Source organism: Melospiza georgiana, chromosome 2 (genome assembly GCF_028018845.1).
Source record: "Melospiza georgiana isolate bMelGeo1 chromosome 2, bMelGeo1.pri, whole genome shotgun sequence".
NCBI classification, from domain to species: domain Eukaryota; kingdom Metazoa; phylum Chordata; class Aves; order Passeriformes; family Passerellidae; genus Melospiza; species Melospiza georgiana.
Genome location: NC_080431.1, coordinates 13,161,538 through 13,188,051, shown reverse-complemented (window position 1 = coordinate 13,188,051; position 26,514 = coordinate 13,161,538). Strand labels below are relative to the sequence as shown.

Sequence of the window (26,514 nt, the reverse complement as noted above, 5' to 3'; positions counted from 1 at the left end):
ACATTCTCAGCTTTAAAATCACACAATTCAAATACATTTCAAAAACAAATGCTCTTTGAATTACCTCTTTTAAAGTGTCAGGTCTTCTCCCAGTACTCATTAGCCCTTAATTTTATTTATTTAATAAGTGTTTTGGAACAAGTTTTTAAGAAATATTTTATATTTTTTTCTCTGAGTGTGCACAGCATTGTCAGTGTTTTGTAATGTTGTGAGTTATTGGACAATAATTTAAACAATGTTCAATGATGGTTAACAGCTTCCTATCACAGCATTTAGAAGCATTAATTTGATCAATGCAAATTCTAGATCTCGGAGACTGGTGAATTTTAGCACAGTCCTTAGAAAAAGTGACTGCATTTTGGTTTTTTTGTTAGGTTTTTTGTTTGTTTTTGTTTGTTTTTTTTTTCTCGGACCAGGTAGTAGAAATATTGATACACTGGGAGAGACATGAAGCACTGAAACAGGTTATTCCAAGACAAAAGGGTGAGGAATCCCCATCCCTGGGACTCAAAACTGAGTTAGACAAAACCACACCTGATCTGATCTAAAGCAGGCAGTAGTCTTGATTCAGATTCTTGGACCAGATAAATACCAGGTATTCCTGCCAACCAAATTTTCTGATTCTCTAAATTAAAGGGGAAAACTATTTTGGTTCTTGGAACATTTTGCCCTCTGCTATAAAAATATTGCAAAATTCTTAATGGTAAGATTTTGCTTGGAGAAGCAGCCAGACACTTGAAAAGGACTATACTAAAAAGTTTAATGAAACAATAAATGAATGCAGTGAAATCAATGGGGATTTGGACTTCTACCAGATCTTCCCTTCATGATGGGAAAAGAAAGTATTGTTCAAAATGCTTCCTAACATATGACTAATGTTCTCAGCAGGGTTCATTGTTAAATATTTATGTCACTATAATTGCTGCAATTTTAGTAGTACAAATTATACTGCTAGATATAAAACCTGATTAAGTTAAACATGTTCATTAATCAAATTTATTTTCTGTAGAGACTAGTTTTAAAATTATCCTGTAAGAAAAAAATACAAGGCCATTGAATACACCAAGCTTACATTGGCAATATGAACACAGAAAGACAGCAGAGTTAAGATATCTAAGTCAGTAATACTTTATTGAGTGAACACAAAATACTAAAAAATGTAGTAAAAGAAATAACTGTTGTAATCTCAATGCAGAGGGGCAATCAATGCTCTTATTAAAATAATTCACACTGTCATTTATCCTATTGTTTTTTTCTCTCTTTGAATACCCTTCAAGGCTGAAAAGAATGGTTAATGGGAGAAAACTCAGAAATTAAAATAAGATTATTTATTAAGAGACTACAAAAATATATTCATAGTTATCTTGTAGGCAATGCTACTATGTATTCCCTGTTTTACATCAGAGTTGGGAATCTAACCTGGATTATTGAAGAAAGAAGTACACTTTGAGCAGGGAGGCAGGAGTTAGTTATGAATGTATACATTCCTTTCCTCTACTCTTGCTGCAGCTGTATCACTTTGTCTCATTCCTCAGTTGTATAAATCAAACTGTATCCTATCCCAGGCTATTTCATACATGGCAGAAGCTAGAATCTCTCACTTTCCCTTGCAGGGCAGAAGGAATTACTTGAATATCAGTTTTCCTGCCTTTTTTTTTTTTTTTTTTTTTTTTTTTTTGCTGTTCTTACAGTGGAGTTCCTGTTGTGATTTCCATCCCATCTGAAATTTGCAACACAAAGTTGGAGTTGAAAATGGTCTCCTACATTCCACCCATGAATTCTTTGTTATTAAAAGATCCTGGGCAGAAGGTGAGGTGGGCTTCTCCTGAATTCACAGCAGGCAAAAGCTGCATCTTCTGAGAACAAGGCCCACATTAGTTCCTGTGGTGCACCTGGGAAATGTTCTGTTGAATGTGTATGCACTAGTTCATGGTGTAGTAAACACACACAGTTTGTCATCTGAAGGTCCTGGCGACTGATTTAATACATCAGGGTGAAACTCAGGTCTAAACTAGCAGCTTATCCTGAAGTAGTCATTGATCATCGATTATTGGACTAAATATATTCTTTTTTAATCAAAAAACAACAAAAAGAAACCAAACCCACAAAAAAAAAAAAAAAAAAAACAAAAAAAAAAAAAAAACAACCAAAGAAAAACCCATCCAAAAAACCAAAAACCAAACACAAAGAAAAACGACAAAAATCACAGAATCACTTCAGTTGGAAAAGACTGCTCAGATCAAGTCCAAGCTCTGACTGATTGCAACTTTGTCAGCTGCCACATCCGTTTGTTTCTTGAGCAATTCCAGGGATGGTGACTCCATCACCACTCCCTGGGTAGTCTGCTCCAAAGTTTAACAACCCTTTGAATGAAATAAATTATTTTTGATGCTTAGCCTGAACTTCCCCTGCTTCAGTTTAAGACTGCGCCCCCTGTCCTGTCACTACTTTCCTAGGAGAGGAGACTGCCCCCCAGCTGGCAATAACCTCCTCTCAGGGAGTTGTAGAGAAGGATAAATTAATCCCTGAGCCTCCTTTCCTCCAGATCAAACACCCCCAGCTCCCTCAGCTGCTCCTCACCAGACTTGTGCTCCAGACCCTTCCCCAGCTCTGTTCCCTACTCTGGACACACTCCAGCCCCTCAATTTTCTTCTGGCAGTGAGGAGCCCAAAAGTGAGCACAGGACTCCAGGTGTGACCTCACCAGTGCCCACCCACCCAGGGGACAGTCACTGCCCTGGTCCTGCTGCCACACCATTCCTGATCCAGGCCAGGTGCCACTGGCTTTCTTGGCCATCTGGGCACTGCTGGCTCATGTTCAGTCACTGCTGATCAGCACCCCCAGGTCCTTTTCCCCAGGGCAGTTTTGCAGCCATTCTGCCCCAGCCTGTAGCACTGCAGGGAGTCACTGCGGCCAAAATGCCTCCAAAGTCTAAAAAAAAAAAGATTTTAACAACTGCACTTCCTATTGTCAGCAAAGTTCTGCGGAGCTACAATTTATTCTTCCTATGAAGCTTTACAACATATTTAGGATGTTTTGTGTAATAAAATACAATTCACTCGTTTTCTTATGGTGTTACAAAAACTGTACTGTGTTATTATATACAAATTAGATGTGGCTTTCCTTAATCAGATGGAGCTAAACTGCCCATTACTACAAATATATCAGTACTCTTATAGTGAAACAAAACAGATGTTGATAATTCACAAGTTCTTAATGGTAAGCCAAAGGAATAGCTGAGAGCACAGGGCATGAATATTTTAAATACTATGCTTAAAGAAGCAGAGAATTTTTCATAGGTAAATTCATATTAGCAAGACTTGTCTTTCAATTAAGACTGCTATTTAAAATTCCAACATTTTAAATTTCAATTTAATTCTGCTTCCTAACAGTAATAAACAGAATATGTAAAATATGTATGACTTTGCTCACTTAAGTTGCTGCAGCCTTGGAGCTGCCTAAGAAGCAGGTTCTGACACAGGAATTGTCTTTCACTCCTGTAAGCCACACAGTTTTCAAGTCTGGAGCATGCAAAGTGTGAGGAAAAGAAAGTCTACTTGCTGTGTTACCCAGTTGAGGAGCTGGCAAAAACCTAACCACCACTACTTGAAGAACAAAGCAGTTCCTGATTTCTGCAATACCCACAAAAGGATTTTTATGATCCTAAATGTGTCTTTCCTAACATTCCCTACTCTGTAAACAGAAAGACCTCAAGTCTGACATGAATGATGATTTCAAGAACTGTTCTTTTGCTTCTTAAATGCAAAGATAATTTTCCTTCACAACTTTCCTCCTCATCCCCATCCTACTCTTATATACTATAATTTATTTCTTACCAATGAAGAAAGAAATGGGGAAACAGAAAAAAAAGTCATAAAGAGATTGATTTATAGATATTGTGAAATGTAATACAGATAGGGCCATGCTATTGTTCTGCTGCTCATTCTTTTATGTGGCTGAAGGAGAGCTCTATTCATAACCACTCTGTCTTTCAATGACCTTGAAAATACTTAAAGAATACTCTGTCATCCTGGAGCACTTCTCTATTTTGTATTACAAAGTGCAGCAGAAGTTTATATACACATAAATATTCCATAAATGCACCTTACCTTTCTCTAAGTAGACAAGCAATGTACAATAAATGTGGATGAATACAATACACTTGAAAGGCAAAATTTGCAGCTGCACCATGTGTCTCATTTATCAGCTCTTCATACCCAGTACTGCACTGCATCACTCTCTGCTTAACCAGATTTATCTTTACAAGCCACGTCAGCAAGACCTTTACATCAGATCAGCTGTTCACCATAAATTTACTTGAGAGGGTGCAGTTATGAAAAGCCTGAAAGGTCTAAGTAGGAAATAGACCAGAGTTATCACAACAGCAGCACCAGGTGAAATACATTTGGAATGACTGATTCTCCATTTAATTTCTTATTAAAATATTTACTACATACTCTTCTTGCAATCTAAGTATCTTCCATTTGCTCCTACAGACTTTTAAGTCTGTGTCTTGAGAAAACCATAAATCACATTGTGCAATGAGCTGTGACTGGTTGACCAAATGCAATTACAAACACAGAATTATCAGGAAAAAAAAGAGTAAGTTCATATAGTGGTTATATTTGCATCAAACTTAATTGCTTTTAGTTATGAACTCATGCTGTGCAGCAAATTGTCTGGATTCTCTTCACTTCTCATGACATTTTATTCACCTTTAAATGTGAAGAGTACATCTCATTCTCCTGATGTTTCAGGTCTGTATAAAAACCTGAGATGTTTAAACATCGTTTTCCCTTTACAATTCTCACTTTTCAGTCTCTCTAATCCATCCATATAATTCAGTTTAAGACATTTATTTACAGTTCAACCTTTTCAACCACAAGAGACTTTTACTCAAAGATTTGGATGGAGGCCAAAATTAGTATAGAGACAGAATTAAAGAGCTGAATAACTTTCTTACATGCAGGCATATACACAAATTAAACTGGATAAAAAGTGCTTTTTGTCCTCACATTTATTTGCAGCCTATAGTAGTTATAAAGCTGCATACATTCTTTCACTTTTGGGTTTTTTTATGACAGCTTGCCATTGAAAATTTTATTGGCAAATTGCATAATGCCATTTTATTCCAAGAATTAGGATTAAAAAAAAAAATAGGCACTTTTTATTCATATTATTTGCATCAGGTCTTACAACATTATAGCTTAATAGTATATGTACATATATATATATGCAATTCCTGCCTTCTTGTAATTTCAAAGTAGGCTTTAAGTTGAGAAAACTATTTTTGAATCAAACTAAATACTCAGTTTATTTTGAAAAAAAAAAGAGTTTAGGTTTATCAATAGTGATATGATATTGATATTTATCAATAATGATAATGATATTGATATTTATCAATATCAATATCATTAGATATTAACTGATAAGAGGTATGATTCACAAATTTTTTGAAAATATTAACAATTATTGTCAACTGAAAATGGGCAATTTCCCAAATGAAAACACTCATTTTAGTCAATTTGACAATGACAATAAATGTGACATAGTAAAAATATTGGGTATAAAGCAACAAAAGATTTTTGGGGTCAAGCTTTATAGGGGTTTTTGATCCACAATTTTGCTGTTCTTAAACTCCCTGCCTAACAGTCTGATAAATGAAGATCCTAAAGCTCAGTTCATGACACAGAATTTTTTTTTTTTCTGAATGGCTTATACCACCATTAAACAGAGACAAAAAACCTCTGAGTCTTCAGGCACTTCTAGATTTGTGGTGTTCATACATAGTATTCCAGAAAGGAACAAACACTCCTCACCAATAGTAACTGTTATTGTTGAACTGAATGTGATCACAATTCATGCCATAGGCAGTCAAATCTGACAGATATGACAAGGAATTAAATGTCTCAAGATGATTTTTTCTCCTGGGACAGGCTGATGAAGGCATTTTTCCTTCTGCTTTTGCAGCTTGCAGTAGAAATTAATGAATTCTGCCTTGAAGATTCTCAACTCTGAAAGTAATTTTGAGCACTGACTTAGCCTACCAAACTATTTGCAATTTATTTCTGTTTGATCTAAAAATTATACAGATATATACTCCTTAATCATTAAACTCATTAGAAAAATAATTTAATTATATGGGATTTGTATCTCTCAGGAATCTATTTGAAAGTCTTCCTAGTTTCATGGTTAAGTATTGTTACACTGGGAAATTGTTTCAGAAATCAGTGGGGTACATACTTTCATGCCTTAGTACAAAAGAAGCAGTAAATGCAAAACCCTCAACCTAAGAGGTAATTAATGTGAATTCTTACTAATCTATTAGATTTCCTCTCAATTTCAATAATAAGAGATAGTAATGGCTGTGTTTTATAATAGGAAAGAATAACTTGTGCCATAATGGTGTTTCTGAAATCTCAGGGGATATCTATGCAGAAGTTCTTCCCTATGAGGACAGTGAGACCCTGGCACAAGTTTCCTAGAGAAGCTGTGGATATCCCATCTCTGGGAGTGCTCAAGGCCAGGCTGGATGGGGCTCTGAGCAGCCTGGTCTAGTGGAAGGTGTCCCTGCCTGTGGCAGAGGGTTTGGAATGAGATGAGCTTGAAGGTCTCTTCCAACCCAAACCACTCTGTAATTCTACAATTCAATAAAATTTTGAATTCCTCTGAAAGAATCTTTGTTTATATGATGTCCACCAAAATGTCCCGCTTAAGGACAGAAAATGAAAATTAGCAGTTTTACCCAAAAAACTGATCTGCACAGACAAAAAGAAAATCCCCCAAAACCCCACCCCTCTGGACCCCTTCCAAAAACAAAACCAAAACACCATTTCAGAGTTTGGAATACTATATATCTATATCTATATTTATATCTATCTATATCAAATGTAAAAGAGAAAATGGAATGAACTTATTTTAAATGTACTGGAAAATGGAATGACCTTTTTTTAAATTTACATAAATTTATGTTGTTTTTTACTAAGAACTTCTATTGTGAGTTGCCTACATCATCAATACCTTCTCACTGGTACAGCCAATTCAAAACTAAATAGCACAATACAGAGGGAGAGTGCTTAAAGTTTTGATTACCTCATCAACACAGGCATGTACATAACTTCCTCTAACCTTAAGGACATTTGTAGTAAAAGGAGCAACAGTACCAGGCAGAACACACAGCACAACAATTTAAGAACATGTCTTGGGTAAGAGAAAACAATTATCTTCTACAATGCACCTTAAAACCCAGTTAAATGTATGTGAATAAAATAGTAGAGACAGGACCTGGTTTGAAAAAAAACCCACTCATTTCACAAACAAACTGCTAAATATGGAATTTCCATCCACAGAGACATTTAGAACTCAGGGCAAAGACCAAGCAAAATTTTGAATTTGGCCCTGATGCAATCTGGGGGCGTTGGAGCTGATGATAACAAGGATGATTTTGGGACCTTTAGGAATTTAGCAAGCTAAATTATTCTGGAGTTTCATGAAGTACGTGAAATATAGTGTACTCAGATGAAAAAGGAAGTAAACAGAACCTGCTGAGATTTGAATGTGAAATTACAAAGAATTAGTCATTCCAGATTTGAGGTTTAAGTTGTTAAAACCCAGAGAGAAAAAAACTCTATTTTTGAGAGAAAAATGTTATGTTGAAAGCAAGCTTTTGCAATAGAGCTTGTAACTGGATAACTCCTTATCAGATGACTGAAATATTGAATTTATTGTTCTTCTATTTCCATATATTTAAGATGCTGTACAAGCTCAGATGTTTTCCTTATGCTGTGTTTATTTTTCAGAAAAGTACTATAATGCAACTTGTTCACCTGTCAAGGGTTTTCTTTTCTTCCAGAAAGAATTAATATTTCAACATTTTTAGCTAGAAATATTTTTCATCCTTTCATTTTGCCTTAAAATGGAAAATTGTCAAAAACATATTTCACTTCTTCTTGCCCATAGTCTGATTATGCTATCACAAGGCTTCAAAAATTATTGTCTCCTTCAATGAAATATTCACTAAAGAAATATAAATATATGTTGATAAATTATCTTTGGTATATTTTGATATCACTGCATGAAATATATTTACAAGTAACACTTTTACTATTGAATAGTATTGAACTTTGCACATTATTTGTAAAGTTTCTGCTTTCTGCCATCCAAAGAAGAATCTCTAATATCAAAAAAATCATCCTTGACCATTGAAACACAAAACATAGATATAAAAAAAAGCATCTCATATAACATGTTGATTTTCTATACTTTTCTTTTTTCTACCCCAAAGTTTGGAAATGTATGTATAACTTTATCTTATGTAATTGGTGATTTGTCGAAATTATTTTATGCTAGTATGCTATAAGAGCTAAATTATAATTCCAGGGATAATTTCACTAGAAGGGTTGAAAATCAAAAGAATATCTTGTGAAAAAATGCCAAGAGTTATGGATGCCAGTAAAGTTCAGAGACTTTGAGCTTGTGGGGGTTTTGGGTTTGTGGGTTGGTTGGCTGAGTTTGCATTTTTTTGAGGGTCTGTGTTTGATGGATTTGGTTTGGGGTTTTTTTGTTGTTTCTGTTTGGGTTTTTGTTTCCTAGAAAAATACATGAGATGAGACATTTCTGAGTTTTAAGATCCAGTCATTTCATGCTGATATAATTGTTCCTCATATAAGAAATTCCTAATTATCTAGGGATTATACATCATCAACTTCCCTAGAAACTCAGGAAAACTAGAACCTTACTCAAATGTCTCTAAACTCAGTGAATGAGAAGTCTTGCTTGAAGAAGTCTTTCAAATTTATTAATTGTTTATATGACACATAAATAATTGAATTTTAAAAATTAAAATTTAATTAATTGAAATTTTTGCCTAAAAAATTCACAGGATCAATACTTAGAAATAGGAAAATGAAACTCTGATCTGGAATCTGAAAATTTCTAAACACAAGTAGTTTAGAGAAAGCAAAGGTGGGGGGTTTGTGTGGACATGTGTGGATGTGTGCAGGCGTGTGCACTGGCTCCACAAATCCCCAAATGTGTATCCCTCTTCTCTAAGACTGCCAGCCATCCACCTATGCCAGAGGTGAATTTCCACAGTAATCTGAATATGGGACTGCATTTCATGTATTCTTGTGTTGTTCTATCACCAGCAAATTGAGTAGCACAAGAAATGCAGAGACTGCTTTTTCTTGGTATTTCACTCAGAAACATATAATGCTCTGGAAAAAAAAAAAAAAAAAATTATCTGTCTACCTGTAAATTGAAGAACAAAGGAAATAAAGTGTTTTGTGTTCCTGTTGAAGACACTCAAATGTTTTCAGAGAGTGAACATTTTTCAGGTTTCAAACAACTTCCACAGTGGTTTGGATTGGTGTAAAAGCTAATTTTTACAAATGCATTATCTGCTGCCTGTAAACCAGAATTACTAATGTCTATAATGCTATCAAGACAAAACAAGACCTTGATGGCTTCTCTATTAGAGTTAAATCAGTGTGCTTTCTGAGGGATTGAATGTGAAGAACTGAATTTCAGAGACTCTATCTTGTTTCTTCCTTGAAAGTAAATATTGCACAAAATGGAAAAATAAAGGAGGCTTTTTCTTATAAATTCTTTGTTGATTAGACAGAAACAGATCAGTTAATGTCCTTTCTTTAAAAACAAAATTGCACAGAGGATTGTGGTAAGGTGATTTAAGCACAGGTATGTCTTTCAGCTTGTCACTGGTTTCTTTGTGCCTACAGAGGAAAGCCTGGCAAATGCTCTTCACCCTTGGTTATCCACTTGCTGATGGTGGACGGGCACCTTCCCACACTCAGGGATTTTCCAGCTGTCTGGGTGAAAGGATGCAAACTCTCCTTGGAGAAGCAATCTTCTTACAACTATCTGCATTTCTCCTACTGCAGGATAAGTAGGTTTCTTTTCACTTCTTTCTTTCCACTTCACCTCCCCTTGGGACTCTGGTCCACAGAGAACTCCACTGTAAAGTTGGATTTGCTGGTAGCCTTCAACAAAACTAATTTCATATTCAGAGGAGCACCTAAAAAGTGCAGAAAAATCTCACTGCCATTTGCTCCCTGATCTCTTGCTGAATTATGAGAGTGTTGATTATGATTTTAAATCCCTTAATAGACTGAAATTGGTGTATCAGATGATTGCTTCACTTTCTATGCTCTGCTTCAATAGCTGCAATCAGCACAGACTTTCAAATGAAATCTTCTTCATTATAAAAGACAAAGGGGAGAGAACAGGGAAATAGATATTCCTGGTTACAGCTCCAAGAGTAGAATTTTCTCCTTACCTGAAAACAGCTCAAAGTAGTAAAGTTTGAGACAAAAGTCACCTTTAGAGAGATTTTTTTGAAGAAGAGGGAAAATGAAGAGAAATGCAGACTGGATTTGCATAGAATCCACTTCATACTGCTTAATCATCTTGCTTAAACTTATTGATATTTACTGCATGATTGATTACAGAATACCTAACAACTTTGATAAGCATCTATTGTAGTTTTCATACAAATAAAACTACTGTAATCTTAGTTGTAAAATGTTTTATACATAGCTATTGGGTCATAACCAAATTAAAATTAATGCCTGTCTAGCATTATGAGCAATTATTCCCAAAAAAGTTTTTTGAAACACCTATTGATGCTTTATTTATAAACCTGTTTCTGTAGCCACATTTCTGTGAGGCTTGTTTAATTTTAAAATGTGTTTTTCATTAATTTTGTGACTTTATGGTTGGTTTTTGTTACTGTGTGAGGACAGCTCCATTATTTCTTTAAGTCACAGTAGAGAGGGAGCAGAAGACAGTTTAGCCTTGAAAATCCCTGTATTGGAATTCTAACAGTCTTCCAGGTACATCATCTTCCTGCATGGAAGTTTTTCTGTCTCTTTCCCTTGATGGCGTTTTTGGAATTGGCACATTTTGTACATTGTGGCAAGAAAGGTCTGCAGTTTTACCCTTCCTGAGTTAAATCTGACTGATAAATAACCATCCTGTAAAATTTCAGACTATTTTGTCCCTTACTATTGGGAAAAAATATCATGGCCCATGCATTATGTATGCACCACCACTTGAGATGTGCAAGCAGTTATCTGTCCCTGTGTAAACAGCATTTATATCTGAATCTTAGCCATAAACCATCTCTAAACTGTGAACAGATGGAAAAAGTGGTTTTGTTTCCATTAAGGAGTATTGAATGACTGTGGAAAGTATGATGATCCAACTACAAATGGTAATACAGGAAACTGCATTCTAAACATTCTCCTCCTAGCTGAGATGATGTTGAGGCATGCTAGGAAAGTGGTTCTTCATTATTTAAGCACAATCAGAAACTGTCCCAAGGCCATATATTTGCTATTATCCTTTAATAAACTATCCTAAATGTCTCAAAAAGCTGAAAGAAAAAAAGAAAAAGAAAATAAAACAAAATAGCATCTTGACTCTAATAGAGCTTCACACAAAGAAGCTTTTGCTTCATTGAAAAATATTTCAGGAATTGAAAACAGGGATTTTGGAGAGGGTATCTCAAGGTTATCTTAACATGACACTGTAGGTAAGGTGAGATATAAATGGAGAGAATTTCAAATAGATGTTTTAGAAAAATTGCTGAAACGTTCTGAATGCCCAAGAAACATGCAAAGGCTCAATATTCCAGAAGAATTCAATTTAAATTTAGCAGCATTTCCTTTTTTAGAAAGGACACTAAGTTTGTTTTTGACATCTCCATTTGCAAAAGCTTTTTCTGTCCTCGGCTGTTATGTTTGTGCTTTGGTAACACATTTTGGTTTTCTGATTTGGCCCTATAGTACTTCACAAATAGAATAAGTTTTCAACTTATTATAGAATATCTGCAGGGACTTATGATAAATGAAACCAGGTCACTTTTGATTTCCCTATAAAACTACATAATGTGGCTTTAATAAGATTTATGAAAAGAAAATGTTTTCTGTTTAGTAAATGTTTGACAATCTGAAGTAGTTATTGATTTCTAAAATAGTTCAGAGAGCAATTCAGAGAAATATAGGATATATAGTCTAAATCCTTCTACACAGGGGTATAACAGTAGAGATTTTAGAAAACATCATGAATTAATTATGAATGTAGCAATAATTTTTAATATTTCCCACTGTCCTTTCAATATTTATGTATTTACTACCTGATTCTTTGTAGACAAAGATGGCTTTTCAGGTTGTATTCATATTTACTAGTTTTTGTCATCACTTGGAGTAATTTTTGGTAACATATGCTATTAAGAGGTATCTTTAATTGTCAAAATTGTCCAAAATCATGTGAACTATTTTGTTTTCTCAAGAAAACCTTTCAGAATACAATTAGGAGACAATGGAATGAAGAAGACAACATGCTTGCAACATGGTATACCTCCTGAAACTGTTCATGAGAAAAAGGAGAGTAAAGGATACAAAGGAGGATGCGGGGAAATATTACAACAGTATTCAGGAAGTAATACAGCTCTCTGCCAAAGAAATATTTAATATGAGTATGAGTGGCAGCAGAGATCCTAAATGCTCACAATCTCCTTCATGGTCGTAACATTTGCATCAGGACTGCAGGTATTTGTACCTGTCACTCTTCTCCAATTTTAGAACCATAGAATTCAAACAAGTCTTGGACCAAAACGATTCCACGATTCCAAGACCAATTCATATTATACAGAAATCTCCAAAGTGACCAACAACACTCAATGCTTGAAAGAATGTTTCAAAGGACAAGTGAATTTTTAAAGAAGGCAGCTCCAGCCAACTCAAGTAACAAGGATCTGTGAAATTACACCTTTCTTACTTTAATCAAATAATATTTTAACAAATTTCCCAATATCAGAAATAATATGAAAGAAAGTTTTATAGGGAGTAAGGCGAATATGTTTCTTGCAAATTTAACACTGAGGATGTTTGTTTGTTCTGGCTTTACAATGAAATCAATCATCTGTGTGATTGACTGATTGACTCTGTAATCACTGAGTTTTTACTCATTTGAGTACCTTGCACCTTACTATGCAGACTGATCACTTCAGGTTTTACTCATTTGATATAGTTCATATCAGAAAAAAATTATTGCAAATTCATTGAAGGAAGTAGCTATGAGAATAAAAGTCTCTAACTTGATCTGCAACATAGCATGAAGAAAATGGAAAAAGTACACCAAAATCCATTAATGTGCCTGCCCTACAAATACAGAGCAGGCACATTCTTTAGATCTTCTAGTACTGAGAGAAATTAAGCTTTACTGGAATAAAATGAATATTACCATGATTTACATTATTACATTTATACACACAGTTACTGTGATGAGCTAAGAAAAACAAAAGATAAGGAGTTATAAACCTTTTTTTTGAACATGCTAACTAAATGTTCTATATATGTTTCTTTGAAATAATTCTATAATTTTGAACGTGTTCAGTTTAGTGCAGAATATTTGTATTACAGTATGTGAAAGCGAAAGAGACACACACTTTAGATTTGTAACATTTTGTCTCCTGTGACTCTGCTGATCACTGCAAAACCATTTACCTGCTGAAGTATTAATCAGAAAACTGTTGAGGCTGCCTTAAGTAGTACTGAAAATATCAAAAGGCATATTTGGATACAAGTGTTAACATTACTCTGTATGAACTACCCAACGCATCAGGGACATAAAGAACTCCTGTCTATTTGGTGAGGCTTATGCTCTTTTCTGCCAAGAGACATGCAAGTAAATACCCTTTTAGAAGGCATTTAATGTTCTTTGAACAAACATGAGATTTTTTTGAAACAGGTATCTTGAATATTAACAGGTATGTAGACAGTTACTAAGTAGCTCACAATCAGTAATTAATGCCCAGGATTAAATATTATATAACAGCTTACTAAAAATTATTCATTTAGGCGCATACATAATGCACATTCTCAAATGCAATGTTATTTTTACTCTCTTTGAAATGTATAGCCTCAAAAGCTGGCTTTTGGCTGGACATGAAAAATGGATAATAATTGCAAATATTTTTAATATAAAAATGAAGAGTTACAAAGTTGAAGGACTATTTCTAACTGGTGTTAGCAACTCTGCACTAATAAAGAGTTGCAGCTACTGGACTAAGACAAATAAAGAAAGAGCGGAGAAATACTTACAGTATTTTCCTTGGACATTCTTCTCAGCTAAAATGCTTCCATTTATTTTTTGTATACTTACTTTGAACTCCATGGGAGCGAACTATTTTCCAGGTTTCCGAGGCTACCTCTTTCACATCCACTTGGTAGTGGTGAATGGGCACACCTCCATGGGAGTCTGGTTTATTGAAGGAAACCTTGGCAGTGGTTTGGGACAGCTCTAAAACTCGTACTCCGTACGGATTTGATGGCACATCTGCAAAAGCACAAACACAGTTTAAAAATCAGCAACGACCACACAGACCTAAGCAGCTGATAATCTGCCCACAAAAGTCTCCTTAGAGTGTTCCAAAAATAATATTGAATATGGTGCAATAATGTTTGTGTTAGATTAACAACTTAAGCTTACTACTACAGAGCTGTAAGAAAACCCCATTAATTTCCTTTTATGCTAAATTACTGCAAAAACATTTTCCATTTTTGCCTTTCTTTTATAATATGATCGTTCTTAATAGCTACTTTCATGATATAAAAATGTAAGAGATCAGACTGTTGACAGTATAATTATGCAAAAGAGAATAACAAACTTTATATCAAATTTAACAAAACAAACAGTTACAGCTAATTAGATCATTCAGAGTCTAAATTCTTTTAAATAAGCTTATGACAAAGAACCTTATAAATAATTTAGCCATTTTATGGAATTCTGAAACACAGCTTAATACGTGAATCTCTTTTTCTGTTTTTTTTTCAAAGACTAGATTTCAAGGTACTAACAAAATACATTAATGGAAGGTTTCTTATCCTCTGCTCAGCTTGAGAACTAATTTACAAATTAAGTTGAAAGAAATATTTTCTCTGGAATCAAAAGCAAGAGTATATCTTTTAAAGTAGAAAAGATCTATGAAAATAAAGCAGGTGTTTGTGGGTGTTGAAATGCTACATATTAAACAAAAGCAAAAAATAATATTGCAGTCAGTACATCTTTAAGAATAGAAATATATTATCTTTATGATTTGTGATCAAACACATAGAAGTCAAAAGACTAGCTTTTCTAATTGTTCTACATTTTAAAGAGTTATAATTATAAAAAAAAGGTACTGAAAATGATAGGAATAATTTAATTGTGTGGACAAAATACCAGAGTTTTGAAACACCATTAAAAATTTGCTTTCTGATCCATTTGAAAATTATTTGCATACCTTCTTCTAGATTTGACATTGCTTTTGTCTCCATGTTATGAAAGATATTTTTGTAAGGACATGCCAGAATTTGAGCCAAAGCCTGTAATTCAGTTAGTGGGTAATGAACCATTTACATAAAATATTGTCTGTATTCAAAGGCTGTCAGAAAGTGGTGAATAAAAAGAAATCAATCTGAGCTTCACCCAGCATTGGTACTTGAATGAAAATGAGACAAAAATTTGTACAAAATATTAAAGGACAGATTTAATGTCATATTCAGTCACAAATTCTCAGGAAAAGGACACTGCCAAATCTGGTCTAAAGGCCCTAATTTATTTAAACTTTTAATTATCAGAAACTTAAACTTTTTCTCAGAAGAACATCTCTGTCAGTTGTCAGACTTGAGTGTTTTTATGCAAATATCACACCTCTTGTAGCTGGCATTTCTGATTCCAGGTCTCCTGAAACCTCCAAAACTTACAGTTCACTGGGTTAAATCCAGCGTAGATTTTTTTTTTTTTTTAATATGGATAAGAAAGTTGTAACATCTCTTACTTAAAGACACAAGTATGTGAATCCATTACATTACAGATTTTAGTAGAATTCAAGTCTCAGCCTGAGGGATTCAAATCCTTTGCTATTCCAGAAAATAATTATCAGGATATGGGATTTTGCAAGAAATGTTCACATTTCTTAGAAAAGGATTGACAATCTGTGATCAGATAGAACAAGACTAAATGTAACTAGTCTGCTATGAATGCATGAAAACACAGACCTGGTTTTGGGGTCACTTTCTAAATGGGTCAAAAAGTTGGGGGTCTTTAAAAAAAAGAAATTATGTTCAAAAACAAACAGCCTGTTCTTGTCTGTGACCACATAGAAGAAGAATGTGAGTTGGTTGTTAAATCAGTATTCACCCAAAAATCAAAAGAGGAAGAGGATTATAACCAAATTGTGGCCAATCCTTCAGATTCTCCTTAGAGCTGAGAGAAATACTTATTTTTTCCCCCTATATAGTCATTAAGTACATAAGCACCACTCTGTGTACAGATCCCCTCTCTCCTGAGCTCAAATGGCAGTTCTGAGAAAAGTGAGAAAAATACAGTGTAAGAATCCCAGCCAAGCAATCCGGGACAGCCACATCTGAGCAGAATGGCACTGTATGAGCCATGTGGACCCCATCACTTGGGAGGATGAATATCAGTACTCAGTACTAAAGATGAATGCTCTTTGGATTCAATTACAATCTAAAAGCTGCTGTGGATACCAACAGTACCAAAAATAGCTTCTAAACTTCTGAAAATTCTTTTTGTCTCATTAAAATTGTTCAAAAACAAACAAACAAAAAAAAAACCAGGATGAATGAATACCTAATTTCATTCATACTACTTTATGTTAGTATTTGGATGATATTTTTAATAAGCCAGTTCCCTGGTGATTGTGTCTGCATCGAAACAATTTGGTCTATAGTATGAATCAAAAATATTATTTACATATCCATTCTGATCTTGGCTTTCCAAATTTAAAGGAGACTTCTCTTCCTTGTGTGTTAATGTCTGTATGTGTTTAACTATAATAAGCATGGCACAGGGAAGATTAAATCCTTCAGGAAGAATCTTATGTGTGCTACTGCAGATTCTAGTATAATTTCTGCCAGAGGAAGATATGATTCCAGTTGATAATAAGCATGAAATGAAGCTCCTTTGAAAACCCAGTACAATATTTTGTGTAACTAGCACAATGCAATATGTTTGGAACTCACTGAAGTGTAAAATACATCCACAATACTACTTTAAATATGCATCTCACATTCCAAGCCACCCACACACACAGGTAAATTTTATGCAGTTTTCAAAGTTGAACTATATCAGTTGTAAGGAAGAAAGTGAATCACCTGAGGAAAATATAGATGAGATGCATTCCTGGTGAAAACCAAAGCAAATACTAGAAATACCATCAAGATATATCAAAATACCTACTATCTATTTCCAACTAGGTAGACCTGTGACTTTTTTCCCCAATGAAGATCAATAACACCATAATGAATTGAATCGAATTCTGTGGTTCTCTAATGAGTATGAATTTGATCATGCAAGGTATACAGCTTTCTGGTCCTGATCCAGATAAACATTCCTGCATTTGAGCTGTCCCCTGTCAGTTCTAATTACTTGGAGCATTGCTGTGATTTTCATGTTAGAATTGCAAGGCTTTTGGATCAATGATAGCCGGAGTGAAGAATAATTTGCAATACTGTGTACTCTGAAGTCTGTGCCTGGAAGGATAGAGCTTTGGATTTTTCTTGTTCTTTTTCATTCTGAAACCAACCAACAAAATGAATCTCAGAGGTTAGCTGCAGGCAGTGATCACTAATTCATATACTCTTGTAGATATGAGCTGAAGGACGAAAAAGTGGAAAAAGGAGGGGATTTACTTTCTATGATTTAAAGATCATTTAGTGATAGCAAAGATTCCAGAATACATCCTTGGAAGTTCCACTGCTATATATTTTTTGTCACTAGACTGCTGTCAAAAAAAGAGAAAATTCATCACAAACTCAGCCTTTAAATTAAAGACATAAAAGTCACAACAAATGCCAGACATTTTGTCAACTTCCTCTTTCCACATCTATTTCTCTGTCCAAAATGTGACTATATTTATGTATGATATTATGTATGATATTAAAGGACTGTAAGGAGCCAATTTACTTTTGATTTCTGTTTCAATACTGGTTGTCAGAGGTGTTTGGGGCAGGGGTTGCACATGTGCCACTTGCTGGAGGCAGCCAGGAGAAGATGAAGGAAGGTCTCTCCTCGTCTCTGGGGAGGCTTTGCCTGGTCACCATTTCAAACCTCACATGGGACAGGCAGTCAGCAGGAGATCACCAAGGAGGCTGCACTCCCCAGAGGTTTCTCCAATCAATGGTGAAAGGGCTCCAGCAATAGACTGCAGCGGAAGGCTGGACTGGGCCAGTGGTGTCCTGTCAGCAGGAGAGCCTTTGGGAGGAGACAGGGGGTATAAAAATAACTCCTCAACAAGCTCCTGGGGGCTTTTAGAGACTTATCTTATGGCTGGGGGCTTTTTAGCTTTGAGCTTGGTAACTAAAGCTGTTTGTGCCTCCTTGTTTGGCATTTTTGAGTCTGGGGGCCTTTTGGTCTTGGTTTTTTTGGTTTGGCTCCAGTCTTTTGATGCGTGCTTCTTGCCCTGGCCTCAGCCTGCCTTTTGGCTCTCCTGCCCTTGTTGGCTTTTGGTCACCCTCGTGTCTGTCCTGCCTCCCTGTGTCCCTGACCAGAGCCCTGCCTGCTTTGCCCCCACGTCCTTGCCTCTGGTGCTAATGCCTGCTTTGTGTCTCTGTCTCCTCTCTCTCTCTTCCCCCTGCCTCACCTTCACCCTTTTCCATTTCCATTCATCCTTTTCCATCCATCCATTTCCATTCCTTCCTTCTGTCTTTTCTAGCCCTCTTTAGTACGTCAGTTCTGTATTTTGTTTGTTTGTTTGTTGGTACCAACAAACTGTTCTCAGGTACAATGTTGTCTCGGTTGACTTAACTTCATTCTAGACCATCTATTTTTAAACTCCTTGCAGTTCCCCACATTGGAACACGACAAGAATAAAATAAAACCACATAGTATCTCCTCCAAACAATAGGTGTAAAATTGCACCTTATCTATTTTGTACTCAGCACATAACGCTGGTTTGCACAAATGGAATTTGTGATACAATGGCCTAAATAGAATTGGTTTGGTTCCAAAAATGCTATCACAGCTGATAGAGAAGTACACACAGTATTATGAGTTTATATTTGCCTCCACTGATGTGTAAAGTGCCCTACAATTATGACCAAACTTGTTCAATAAATGACCACTTTTTATAACTGGGGATTTTCTTTTCAAGCTATTTTTTGATAGCTTTATGGAAGAACATAACTCCCTTTCAGAGTTCAGCAGCCTTGGTATAAACAGAGAAAAGGAAGTGATTCTGTGAGAGTGGGCTCAGGGATTGATCTTCCAGTCAGCTCTTGTCTCCTGTCAGTATGTTTCTACTGCAGTTCTCCAGCTTTTCCTCTTTCTGTACATCTGGCATGTATATTGACTGAAAATAACCATGTCTAAATGCTGAATCTAAATAGCACCAGGACCTTGGCAAGGAAAGAGATGAGCTTTGGCAAAGAAAGAGATGAGCTGGGAAGTCTAGTCCCCAGATGATCTTCTGGAGTCAAAAATCTCTATGAAATAGCTTGTGCTTGTACATCCTTAGAATGGGAAAAAACCCTCAATATTGGATCTACATTTATTTCCTTTGCCAAATCTCTGCAAGTTCTGGAAAAATAAGCATTCAGTTAGTAAACCAAATTCTGTTAGTAAGACCACAGCTAGCAAATAAACACATAAATAATAAATTAAAATAAGACACATCCACACAAAGCAAAACACTGCTGCTATGTTGATAGTTTCATACCTATTCTAAGTGAAAATATGTTGCAGTTTGGTTAATTTTTCAATAAAAATCCTTTAGCTGATGCTGCTATTATGTGAATGGCAAGTTTTAGAACAGCAAGCTAGATTTTAGGTCTTTTTGGAGACAAATGGGCTTTTGGCAGAATATTATTTTCTTTTTCATTATACTATTCTCCATGGAAAATTAAGTCCTACGACTTTGATTTTATTTTACCTGCATGGAAATGCAAATACTTGGTGAAATAAGGAACAGCCATTAACCAGCAGCAAAGGGCCAGCTGGTTAATGGATGAATTTACAGACAAGTAAATTTCTAAATATGATTTGGTAGCCTTTGTCAGTTGTCAATCAGCCTTTTCATATTTTGGGCATGACTTTATTCAATAAAAGAGGTTACAGGGTGCATTTTCTGAGAAGCTCAGTTATGGTCTTTGCCTTTTGCTTTTGCTGTCATTACTCCCCATATTCACTGACTTTCTGTGTGCACAGGATGCTTAAAGAATATCTAATTCAATAAAGTGGTTTAGGAGTTCTGAGTATCTAATGACATTGACTTTTTGCTTTTTAATTCCCTGTAATATTCCTGTAGAAAGGAAAAAGATAAATCATACATCTCTAGGATTTGTAGCATCTCCCATTTGCTCAGTGAAGCTGTGGATGCCCCCATCACTTCAAGTCCTCAAGGCCAGGTTGGGCAGGACATTGAGCACCCTGGTTTAGTGAAAACTGTTCCTGCCCACAGCAGAACTTTTAAACCCTATGTCATCGCAGAATACAAGGAAGAAGGGGAAAGGAAAGTCTAGGAAGAGTAAAGCTATGAGATCCATAGAAGTGAATCATAGTTGACTTTTTAGGGCTCTATATTCAGCCCAGCTATACATCCAGCTATGTAAAAAGTCTACATTAATATTTAAAAAAAGAGAAACCTTCAAAATTCTCATTTAGCTCTCTGTAACAACCTTAAAATTTATCATTTTAAGGTATTAAATTACCTATTCCAATAACATAATCCTAAATTACTGATGGCCATGCATCTTTCTACTTACATACATACTTGCATACACAAAACATTTGAAATAATTATACTGAGATCTCAAAGAAACATAAGAATGCTTTTCCAGTTCATACTGGCTCCCTGCATAGTGATATTTCACACAAACTATGCATAAACTAGATTTGGAAAAATCTTAGAAATATCTGTGCTCCCCTCAGCCTCTGAGACCATTGGGGCAACCTGTCAAGCTGACCTGGCTTGCCAAAATGTAAGCCTGACTTAGATTAAACCCAGAGTGCAAGTTCTAAAATACAAATTGTGGCTGTTGTGCTGACATGAAAAAAATAATTTGCAGTGGCAACAATTGACTGTGGTTCTTTTCACATTCTATATGTTACGCACAGAAAATTTTAAAAGCTCGGGTAATGAAAAAGGAGGTCACTCATGTGTTATTTTTAAAAGTTCATCACCACAACAATCAGGTCATGGGAACATCTCATTAAGCTTTCAACAAAACTCTGAAGTTTCTAAGCAGGCCATCGCCTTCCAGAATGAAACCTCAAATACTCTGCAGCTTCTCAGTTGTTTGGAAAGGTTTAAATGGAATTCAGTCTGATTCAGTAGCTCTGTGTAATCCAAGTGAACAGTTATGCTTTTTTTCTGTCATAAAAATATGGCTTTAAATTGCACATCAATTCTGAAATAAATTTTCCTCTCTAAAATCATCAATAAGTAATTTCTTAAGGAAGGCAACAAGAATAAAGATAATGGAATTTTGACAGTATGATAACTTCCTAAGTAGCATTAAATTAATATAAAAAGGTAGTTTGATTGTGCTGAAATCCAGCAAATCAGAAAATTGAATGAAACATGAAGGAACAAGTATTCTGGCAGAATTTAAAGAGAAAACTATTTAGCAAAATGATCATTATTTGTGATCAAATTTAACTTAGTACCATACTTTACCTAATATTGTCTCCCAGCTAGGAATTGTATTTTTTTTTTCCTTGACAGAGCCTTTGTAAAAATATTCTATGCCCCAGCATTTGTATTTATAATCAAAGCCAGGAGGCAAAGTATGCTGCATTGAAATGCATGAAATGATTTTATAGGCTTTAATATGGGAAATATCAATCATTAGGCCTTCCTAATTAACCAGAGTGAAGCAACCAAGGTAATAAAACTAGGGACAAAGCTGCATTTGTCATCTTATACCTGTATCTATTATAGTGGTTTTATCCTTTGTATCCCTGATCATTTTCCATTTCCAGCTGATGCCAGTTGAAGTGCAAAACTTGTAACAGTGAATTACAGTTTGGGGTTTTATTCCAAAACAAAAGTCTATTTAGAGGCAAATGTTAAAAATATCAATCTTTCAGGACACTGAATATGATGCATTACACTATGGTAAGTAGTGCATAGCAGTGCACAGTGACACCCCAAATCCGTTTTTTCCAGCCTTGTTCATTATCACTACTAATAAACCTGATTTTATTTTTTTTTCTATTTTCTGCATTTAATATCATTATCTAGAATATCCCCAGATAGCTCATGCTTTACATGATGTCTTCCCATAACTCTATTTATCCTCACTCCCCTTGTTATGTTTATAACTACAATACATATTTTTTCAGTCTTCATCGAGTTTCCTGAAGAATTGCCTGGAAAAAACATAAACAAAGCATTGCAGAAGTAGAAAATATTAATCTGTTTAAAACACTGGCATCAGTAAAATTTCTGATACAGTTGTATTAAAAAGCAAAAAAAAAAAAAAAAGTATTGTGGCTTATTTGTTTTCCTTGCATTTCCAGGGGTGCTCATGTGTGAATTTTCTGAAGTAAAATGACAAAATATTCCATGCTTTTTCAATTAACTTTTCAAAGCTAATATTCTTTACTACAATTGATTAATTAATAAATTATAAAAGCAGGGGATATATACATAGCTAAAATAGTCATCATGTAGTATCATTTGTTGTGATGTTGTTGAGATGTTGTTCTGCAAATCTAAGAAAAAAAAACATTCTGGAGAATATCTGTTGAAATGCTCTCCCAAGTGTATACACATTTACGAAAAAACAGCACACAGCGGCAACCACAACATTTTCTCATCATTTTCTCTCCTGAGAGGTAAGAGCCCAGAGGGATGCAAGTGGGGATTTTCCTTCCTTTCCTGGGATTTATGTTCATGGCTTCAAGAAAAGCTTTTTTGTTGGTGGTCAAATGTATCTGTCAAAGGAAGGTAAGATCACACCACAACTAACACCCCAAAAAAGTTGTAAAATGATGGGTAAGGGATCTTCTAAGTGATGTAAAATTGTGTGTTAGAAATTTGAACCCCTCATTTTCCTATTTTAGGATGCTCAGCACTTTTCATGGTTCTTCAAAACCAAAAGATATGATATTATAGAAATGGGTGCTAGAATCCTACAGAGGTGATGGGAAAATCTTTTAAAACTGTGTACAAAGTCCAAGGAGAATATTAATAAATAATAGGGTTTGTAACTCCTGAGACATCAAAAGAAAATAACTGCCCTATGGAGCAAAAATTCTCAAATAATAGCAGCAGGCCAAGTCAGAGAGCTTCCCTGTGACTGGATGTGCATGCTTCAGCAATGCTCCCCTAAAAGTTCTCCTGGAGTAGGAGTCTAAATTTTTTTAATTTGATTTTTTAAATTTTTTAACAAACAAAACCCAAAGAAAACAAACAAACAAAGTCCCAAAGGAAAACAAAACAAAGCACTGAAAACCAAACAAAACCAAAACAACTGAACCCACAAACAAACACAAACAAACAAAACCCAAAACCAAAACAAACAAAACAAAACAAAACAAAAAAAATCCTAGACCAAAACTTACAACTAAAACATTAAGCATCACTTGGAATATGTGTCCTAATGAGAAAGGAAAAAAAAAAAAAAATCATATATAGCATTAATCCATTCCATAAGAAAATATAACGGAAAGCACTTCTAAGAAACTCTCATTTGGTCTCAGTTAATAGTTGTTTCTGCCAAAGAACAAACATACAGTCAGATTTTTCTATGTGCTAAACAACAATAGAAGGACATAAAAATTTCAGACATTCTGTAACAATAGGGTGTATAATATCTGAGATCTTAAATGATTTCAATCTAGCATCCCAGTAAAATTCTACTTTTAAATAAATAAAAGTGAAAATGGAGATAGAAATTCTTTGCTGATGTATTTCAGTCTCTTGTCATTGTTGTTTTATCAAGAAAATATGAGGGGGAAAAAGGAAAAAAATAATTTTCTAATTCCTTCTTACTTTTTACTGCCTGCAAGCCATATGTCTCTCTGCTGAAGTAATAAAAATACATTGTTATAAATGTAGGATATTGTAAGAACAAAAGAAAAAAGGTTAGACTGATTTCTTCAAATTTCTGAAGGCCTTGAAATTAAATCAAAAGAAGATTCATATTCTGAGAGAACTGGTTTATTTTACTTCATATTGCAGCTCAGCGCTTAGACAATTAAATTATCTGCAGACAGATAATGGAATAAAATAAACAGAGGACAGTGTGTCTGAACTTAATGTTGATTAAATTTGGAAAAAATATTTAAAGAAAAGGAAGCAACATTTTAACTTACCAGCTTGACCAAGTGTATACTCTTGATATCTTGTTCCTATTCTGTTTGTGGCTGTACAATTATATCGTCCAAAATCACTGTCAGATGTGGGAGCAATCTTTAAAATGAATACACTTTGTAAATATTAGTTGCTTATTAAATATATATATATTTTTTAAATCAGAAATTCAAGTATGCTCTCCTTAACCAATATGCAGATGTGTTCTTACTTCAGCATATCTAGCATATCCTCCAAACATAGATCTAAATGCACATTTTTCATGTTTGACTCCCCCTTCTCAACTTCAAATGAATAAATCTGATAATGGAAAATCATGGCATTGTTTGTCTTTCAATTTCATCTTTAAACAATAATTTATAAAAACCCAAACAAACAAAAAACCCCCAAAATAATAAACTTTTTTGTAGACACCAAGCACCTATGAGGCAGTCACTTTAATTTTCAGTCTTACCTTGGTATTTTAGTTTTATATCTATTTATGGATTTTTTTACTTCCAATGAATGCAAATTATATTTTTGTTGGGTACAGTTGGAAAACTGAGCATAAGCCATTCAAATAAGATTTATTTTCTAATTACTCATAAGAAATGTATAGATAGATCAGTCCATATATAGTTGTTTGTTGTTTTGTTCCTATTTTAGGAGTGTTTCTTATTAAATTGTAGGTTTTAGCCTTAAATACACTCTGCACTACTCACAGTGCTGCCAAGCTGAGGACAAAATTATGTTCTGCCACCACACTGATTTCAATTTGAAATCTTACCTCCAGAATCAGCTTTCTTCCTGTACTGTAGGTCTTCAAATGAGTTGTATTTTTTACAGGTAAAACTAATTTTCCTCTTTTCCACTGAACTGAGGCAGATGGATTTGCCAGCACTTCACAGCTTATATTGATGGGATTGCCTTCCCAAGAGTAAAACATGGTTTGATTGGATAGGAATGTCGGAGCATCTGGAAAAAGAAAGTAATGCACAAGTTTATTAACTGGTTTAGTAAAACATGCTGTATACCCATATCCAAACCTTCATGTTGAATGAAAAATTTCAATTGATTCTTGTGTCAGTTTACTACAGAACATGGGAGTTTCAGTATTCAATCATGAGTTCATTGGGTTTTTATCTTGGTAAGTTTCTCCTCTCCTAAATGGTTTCAGCTGAACTTCTTGGGAAAGAGAATACCTGTCAAATATATTTAACTTGAGGCAATCACTTGCCCTTTAAAGACACTCTCTCAGAAATGAGGAAGAGTGTTTCCTCTTGAGGATGACAAAGTCTTCAGCCAGACCTTCATATGAAAAAAGGAGGTGACCTAAAAACATACATTGTCTCTTCATGTGCTGATTTTATACTGGTTTTTTTGCTATGGAGAAATTACATTCACTCAAATTTTCTTGTGCTCTGGCTTCACCCATTTCTGGCTGGAACTTTATTAAACTTCATGAAATATTTTTAAAGAGACATGTTTATTTGTGGAAATAAAACTTTAAAAACAGCAAAAGAATACCAAAAAATGTTACAATGTATTCTACCTACTGCAGAAAATATGTTGTGTTTACATTATTTAGGACACTTTTTGTATCAGTTCCTTATGAAATTTTCAAGCTCTAGCCAAGGAAAAAGTTGGTGTGTTTTTCTTACAAACCTGACTGGTTTGCAAGAAATGTTTGCATTTAACATATACCAAACACTGAGTCTGACACAGAGGAAATTATTGGTTTGCAAACTAAATGTGATCTTCGGACCACAATGCCACAAAGTGACAAGACTTATCTCTTCTATTCAAGGTTTCTCTGGAGAGCAGGAAGTTTAGTGATTTCTATAAAATGAGAGGGAGTAGCTTTTCTCCTCTTCTTCTTATGTCTTGGGTGAAGAGTAGGTTATTTCTATCAAATATTTCCTAATTTCATTGTTACTATCTTTTAACAGTATTAAAAAAAAAAATCTTTTTTCACAGAAACTTCCTTAACGCTTTAATTCCAAAAGAGAATTATCAGTTACAGCTGTTGCAATGCTATCTCTTTTTAATATCTAAGAGACATATACAAATATATATGTATCTATATACGTGTGTGTGTATATATATATGTGTTTTGATAAATAGCTCATAAATGTTTTCATATATCACTCTGAAAAATCTATTCTAGTCCTCTCACATATAGCTTAGTTTTA

At 34.7% G+C, this 26,514-nt stretch overlaps 1 protein-coding gene across 1 annotated transcript in view; it reads right to left on the bottom strand.

The window, feature by feature from the left end:
* NCAM2 (neural cell adhesion molecule 2) overlaps window positions 1-26,514 on the bottom strand; it is a 279,378-nt gene that overhangs the window by 54,801 nt on the left and 198,063 nt on the right. The window contains exons 10-12 of the mRNA XM_058019203.1: window positions 25,110-25,297; window positions 24,346-24,442; window positions 14,185-14,358 (exon numbers count right to left, since the gene is read on the bottom strand). Coding sequence (XP_057875186.1) covers window positions 14,185-14,358; window positions 24,346-24,442; window positions 25,110-25,297 — 459 coding nt within the window. The remainder of the gene's footprint in view (window positions 1-14,184; window positions 14,359-24,345; window positions 24,443-25,109; window positions 25,298-26,514) is intronic.